We start from the raw sequence: 6,997 nt of genomic DNA, 5'->3' as shown, positions 1-6,997 counted from the left end.
CACTGCACAGTGATCTTCAAACTGTGGCCCTCCAGCTGTTGCAAAACTATAACTCCCAGCATGTACTGATCGCTGAAGGGCATGCTGGGAGATGTAGTTATGCAACAGCTGGAGGTACGCAACTACAACTCCCAGCATGCCGACAGCTGTTTGCTGTTTGGGCATGCTGGGATTTGCAGTTTTGCAACATCTGGAGGGCTACAGTTTAGAGACCACTGCACAGTGATCTCCAAACTGTGGCCCTCCAGATGTTGCAAAAATGCAAATCCCAGCATGCCCAGACAGCAAACTGCTGTGGGGCATGCTGGGAGTTGTAGTTTTGCAGCATCTGGAGGGCTACAGTTTAGAGACCACTATATAGTGGTCTCTAAACTGTACACTACAAATTGCTGGTGTGAATTCACCGGCTATTTGCGGCGATCACCAACATGGGGGGGGGGGGGAGGGTCTCAGGACCCCCTGGACATTGGCACGGGATGCCTGCAGAATGACATCAGCAGTCATCCCGGTCCGATCACAGACCGGCGAGCGGCGGTGATCGGAAATGCGAAGGGCGTACCGGTACGCCTTCCATCCTTATGTACCGGGACGCAACAGGTTAAGGGCCTACTTACTGTGAAAGGCCTGCCAAAAATACACACCTGCTGCTGTTGTAGACAAATACTGTTTTAAGTGTAGTGGAGCGTATTGTACTCCCCTCATAGGTGCATAAATTGTAGTCCTGAAGTTGTAGAAAATCCTGAACAAAAAAAAAAAACACGCCTCATTCTTAATGTTCTCATCAGTCTGCTGCTCTGCCATCTCCTCCCCCTCCATATCAGTCACAGTGTAAGCACTTACAGGGTCTGCAGTCACTTAATGTAGGATCAGGGCAGCCAGGAAGGGGTTAATCTCCTCCCTCTGTTCTGAGTTCTGTGCAGGCAGATGATAGGCCTGTGTGTGTAAGGGAGAAGTCTCCACCAATCATAGCTCATCTGGCAGAGGGAGGGGGCGGGGTTAGTTCTCTCCTCTCCCTCTCACAGCGCAGGAGGCTTAGATAAATATCGCTCATTGAATTGCCTGTCATAATACTTAAAAAATACCGTCAGGGTGTCAAAAATACCGGTCAGGTGGATACTCTAAGTGCGTGACATGGTTGTAATAATTATTGGGGAGATTTATCAAAACCTGTTCAGGGGAAAAGTTGCCCAGTTGCCCATAGCAACCAATTAGATCACTTCTTTCATTCTTAACAAGACCTCTGAAAAATAAAAGAAGCGATCTGATTGGTTGCTATGGGCAACTAGTCAACTTTACTTCTTCACAGGTTTTGATAATTCTCCCTTATTGTCTTAATATATAGGATGAGAATCTACTGACAAAGTGAGTAGTCACCATTTCTGGCCATGAAACTCTGTAAGAGACTTCAGTGTGGGGGGTGGCCGTGGTGGCCGGGAAGGGGGGGGGGGGGTTCCAAGGACATTTTTTGCATGGAGGGTCCTGTGGTTTTCAGCTACGCCCCTGCACATACCCCACAACGGATTATACACTTAGGCAAGAGCAGCACTTTGGAGACCTTTACACAAAGTCAAATAAACGTCATGGATACCAATCTATCCAGTTAGGAAGCATAAGTCTCATCTTTATCATAGTCACAAGTAGGTTTGTCGTATCTACCAGGTAGACGGCACACGCTCCATTCATTTCTATGGGAGCGCTGATGATGCCCAAGTGCTGTACTCGCGTCTTTTTGGCGAGGCCATAGAAAATAATGGAGTGAGTGCCATCTGCAGCGCGAACTTCTCCTTCTCACTGAGCACTGGGTCTTATCACAGAGATCGCAGTGGGGCCCCAGTGGTCGGACTCCTCCTTGTCCTCTGCTTATCCCCTATCCTTGCCAAACTTTCCTCAGCATCCTGCCATTTCTCCCTGCTGCTTTTTTTCTACCTGCTTGTCAGGCACACTCCCTTCCTAATTACTTAAAGGGGTACTTCACCCCAGACATCTTATCAACTATCCTTTAGATAGGGGATAAGATGTCTAGGGGCAGAGTACCCCTTTAAGAGCCAGTGCATGTACCCAAAAGTTGATTTTTTGCAACCGTATGACCCCTAGCAAGTTCCCTGCATAAGTCCCATTCATCAGAAAAAGGCTTGTGCACAGAACTTGCTGAGTGACCTACGGTTGCCTCGGCAACTGTACCATCCAGCATCAGCTGCCTCTCTAGCACCGCATTGTGCAGCTCACACAGGAGAGCAGCTTTGGACACTTAAAAAAAACTTATATAATTCATATTTTGCTAACACTATTTTTCTTTTCACACAAAGAAATAAAATAAGACAAACAAGTCAAAGAGTGGTTTTAAAAAAAGGGGAAATTTATTTATTATTTATTAAAATGTTTGTGTCGGGATTTTTTTGTAACCTCCCATCACTCACAAAGAGCGTACAGTAACTAACTCAGGACAGGAAAAACCTCCAGAGGGGAGGAAACCTGTAGGGAATCCATGGCTACTGTATTGCCCTTCCTCTGGGCATACTAAAGGAGGTTACCTCTAGAATTTGGGCCAATGTGTCTGTGTATGTGCGTGATTCCTGGGGCTGGGCCTTCATCCAACTTCTTGCTGTAAGTCCGGAAATGAGACTCCACATCCTGGAAATACTGCATCGAAAATAGGAAAAGAGAAGAAAGATTATTTATTATGTTTATTATAGAAATGTACATGGAAAATGCACTTATCAGTCATGTGTATGTACTTACCAGTCATCTTACTGTAAGTCCGGAAATGCGACTCCACATCCTGGAAATACTGCATCTAAAAGAGAAAAAGAAAAGAAAAGAAAGGAAAAGAAAGATTATTTAGTATGTGTTTATTATAGAAATGTATATAGAAAGTGTACTTACCAGTCATGTGTATACACCTATATTCCAGGGTCCCTACAGTGTCCAACATCAGCCCCTCACTGATGAAGAATGAGCAGGAGCCGTGTTATTTCTGCTCAGTGCTGCTCTCTGGTGGACAATGGTTATGACATCACATGTGTGACACGCTGCTCCTCCTGGGAGTTCTATTTCAGTAGTGCTGCTCTCTGATTGGCTGAAAATAAAAAGCTTTTTAACATAGTCTGCATGACTGTTATCTAAGGGATTTTTGGTAATTTTTAATAAAATGGCGCTACTCCCCGTGGGTGCGTTATATTTGTTTCTCCTAACCAGACACTCAGTATTTGTAATATCATTCGGTGGCCCCAACAGCCTGGGCCAATAGGTTTCTTCCCAGCAGGCTCAATGAGCATCGCTGGCTGCTGGGATGTCTGACTAGTGACGCCCCTGACGTTGCGGTGTGGAGTGGAAGGACGTCACTCGGCAGACGTCCCGGCAGTCAGCGCTGCTCATTGTGTAAAGTGGTTGTGGCTCCTGCTGCCGGTTCAAGATCAGACAACATGGGCCGAGATTGACATACAACATCAGTGATCCCCTGTGGCTGTCCAGCTGTTGCAAAACTACAACTCCCAGCATGCCCTGACAGCCTTCGGCTTTCATTGGATGCTGGGAGTTGTAGTTTTGCAACAGCTGGACGGACATCTGTCGGAAGGGGGAAAAAACGCCAAAGATAAAACAATTATTTTTATTATTATTATTATTATTATAAAAGGGTTATTTTTTTTATTTTTTTATTTTTTATTGCTGCTTTTCTACCCCACTCCACTTTTCTCATTACAAGTCATGTGATTCTTTCATCATGAGACTCAAGGATTTCTATTGAAACATTGGGAAGAAAAACGCCAAAACTTCATAAAAAAAATAAACTTTACTTTCGGCATCCCACAAATTTGATAAATTTACCTAAAAACGCCATAAAAGGATGAAGAAAATCCCATTAGTGTCTGGCGTTTCATATCACCCTAATGATACCAACATAACATGTGCCCGCAGCGAGCAGGGTGTTTTTTTTGACAAACACGCCAAGTGTAATCCCGGCCTAAATGAATGTTTTCACAATAGCTTGGAACAGGCTGCAGGCTGTCTATATATTTGCATAGTCGTGGCGTACAGCATGTGCTGCATTTATGTGATGGCTTTCCGCTGGCATATATGGCTTTCTGCGCTGGCGAATGCAGCGGGCACTTACTGGGTGTGGTTTCCTAGGCGCACAGTTTACACACTGATTTATGACTTATGTAAAAGTAGCACAGTTTTTCACAACAACCACTCCGGCCGGGGGATTGACAGGGCACAGGGATCCTGCCTGTGCAGTAGCTCGGGCCACGGCCACCAGGGCTGGTGCAAGGATTTTTGCCACCCTAGGCAAAACCGCATTTTGCCACCCCTCTGTCTCTGGCTCCTGTCCTGCCCTTTGGTCTCACCCCTTCTTTGCACTGCCCACCTTTTTAATGATTGTAAGGCTGGATATCTGTGCAGAATTCCGCAGGAATATTCCACATGGAAATTCCGCTGCAGCAGAGGCCCATTAGTGTCCGCACAGGAAATATCTGGCACAGAAATTCAAATTCTGGCAAATTTCCGAGCGGTCGTAGTGCTGGCATGTTCTGCCACTGCTCCTAAATCTAATAAATACCCACACACACATTTTGGTGTAGACATTTGCCCATGTGAACATAGCCTTACAGTCAACGCTGAGTAGTTGCACCCTACAGACAGGCTGACTCAGCAAGCCGCCGATCAGACGTAGAATACCCCTATGTCCATCCCTATGCAAATCCCTAATTTAGGCCTCAAATACGCATGGCGCTCTCTCACTTTGGAGCCCTGTCGTTTTTCAAGACAACAGTTTAGGGCCAAATATGAGGTGTTTCCGTAATCGGGAGAAATTGACTAACAAATTTTGTGGGGCTTTTTCTCCTTTTACCCTTTATGAAAAGGTACTGTTGGGGTCTAATCAAGCATGTTATTGTAGAAAAATGTTTTTTTACAGTAACTTGCTGGTGTTGCCCCATACTTTTTATTTTCACAAAAGGTAAAAGGGAAACCCACCCCCCCAAAAAAAAAATTGTAACGTAATTTCTCCTGAGTACGGAAATCCCCCATATGTGGACGTAAAATGCTCTTCGGGCGCACAACAGGGCTCAGGAGTGAGAGCACCATGTACATTTGAGCTGATTTGCACAGGGGTGGCTGGTAAGGTACCTTTTTTCTAAATTTAAAGGGCATGTGGGGTGCTAAATACCGTATATACTCGAGTATAAGCCGACCCGAATATAAGCCGAGGCCCCTAATTTCACCCCAAAATCCCAGGAAAAGTTATTGACTCGAGTATAAGCCTAGGGTGGAAAATACACAATCCCCCCCCCATGTCATCATCCAGACCCCCGTCATTAACACCCTCATCATCATCACCCTGTCATCATCCCCCCCCTTCATCATCACCGCCTGTCATCATCCCCTTGTCATCATCCCACACCCCCCCTTCATCATCCCCTTGTCAAAATCCCCACCCCCCTTCATCATCCCCTTGTCATCATCCCCACCCCCCTTCATCCTCCCCTTGTCATCATCCCCACCCCCCTTCATCCTCCCCTTGTCATCATCCCACCCCCCCCTTCATCATCCCCTTGTCATCATCCCCACCCCCCTTCATCATCCCCTTGTCATCATCACCACATGTCATCATCATGGTCTTCAACCTGCGGACCTCCAGAGGTTTCAAAACTACAACTCAATTTAGCCAAACAACAAAACGGCAAAACAATACGTGCCATATGTAGGTCCCGGGGGTACCGATATATAGCCAAAAACAAAGAGACCCACAATACTAATATTATTTCAAAAAGTATAACAATCTTTGTTAGATAATAAAAAACAAACAATTTAAAAATAGTAAAAGGCAGAGGATGACCTTACGCAGGAGACAACAAGTGCCAGTGGACCTGGTATGGGCGATATAGGCATTCAGTCAAGAACATACATAATGTAAGACTGGTACAGCTACACACTTATGATATCGTAACAATAGATATAATATCTAACATACATTGATGTAACATAGGGAGCAGCAGTGCAATATAACAAACATAAATAGGGACCCAAGATGGTTAATACCTTAAAAGACTACCTGTCATATACCCAAAGGCCAGGAACACCAAGCACCAACACCCCAACGCACGCGAAACGGTGAAGATGGCAGCCCTGAACCACTATCCCACCGGATGACCTCCAAACCGGACAGTCCTGCAGCACCGGACTAGCGCCGAGCGGAGGTGAGTACTGTACAGAACTAAAGGGGGTGAGAGGGGGCTGGATGATGTCGAAGGCCGCAGTGGTCTTCAACCTGCGGACCTCCAGAGGTTTCAAAACTACAACTCCCAGCAAGCCCGGACAGCCGACCGATGGCTGCCGGGCTTGCTTGGGAGTTGTAGTTTTGAAACCTCTGGAGGTCCGCAGGTTGAAGACCACTGCGGGGGAGGAGTTCACTCGAGTATAAGCCGAGGGGGGTGTTTTCAGCACGAAAAAGTCGTGCTGAAAAACTCGGCTTATACTCGAGTATATACGGTAAGCTGCGGTATTGGGGGCTCATTTTTTGCGCCATGATCTGTACTTTTTTTTGATACCACATTTGCATATAAAAAACTTTTAATACATTTTTTATAATTTTTTTTTTAATAAAATGTATTAAAAAAGTAGGAATTTTGGACTTTTAAATTTTTTTTCCGTTCACCGCCGTTCACCGTACGGGATCATTAACATTTTATTTTAATAGTTCGGACATTTACGCATGCGGCGATACCAAATATGTCTATAAAAAATGTTTTTTACGCTTTTTGGGGGTAAAATAGGAAAAAACGGACGTTTTACTTTTTTATTGGGGGAGGGGATATTTCACTTTTTTTTTACTTTTTACTTTTACATTTTTTAACATTTTTTTTTTACACTTGAATAGTCCCCATAGGGGACTATTCATAGCAATACATGATTGCTAATACTGATCTGTTCTATGTATAGGACATAGAACAGATCAGTATTATCGGTCATCTCCTGCTCTGGTCTGCTCGATCACAGA

At 45.0% G+C, this 6,997-nt stretch overlaps 1 protein-coding gene and 1 long non-coding RNA gene across 2 annotated transcripts in view; one reads left to right on the top strand and one right to left on the bottom strand.

The window, feature by feature from the left end:
* Window positions 1–2,337: 2,337 nt before the first annotated feature.
* LOC130360541 (uncharacterized) lies at window positions 2,338–3,454 on the bottom strand. The gene is made up of 2 exons (XR_008890699.1): window positions 2,740–3,454; window positions 2,338–2,640 (listed from the first exon to the last, which is right to left on the bottom strand). It is a non-coding gene; the product is annotated as an uncharacterized LOC130360541 (long non-coding RNA).
* A 2,418-nt stretch (window positions 3,455–5,872) lies between these two features.
* The window catches only part of TMEM18 (transmembrane protein 18), a 17,993-nt gene continuing 16,868 nt past the window's right edge, over window positions 5,873–6,997 (top strand). Inside the window, exon 1 of the mRNA XM_056563520.1 lies at window positions 5,873–5,910. Coding sequence (XP_056419495.1) covers window positions 5,873–5,910 — 38 coding nt within the window. The remainder of the gene's footprint in view (window positions 5,911–6,997) is intronic.

This window comes from Hyla sarda, chromosome 3 (assembly GCF_029499605.1).
Source record: "Hyla sarda isolate aHylSar1 chromosome 3, aHylSar1.hap1, whole genome shotgun sequence".
Classification (NCBI taxonomy): domain Eukaryota; kingdom Metazoa; phylum Chordata; class Amphibia; order Anura; family Hylidae; genus Hyla; species Hyla sarda.
This window is presented reverse-complemented; position numbering and strand designations above follow the sequence as displayed.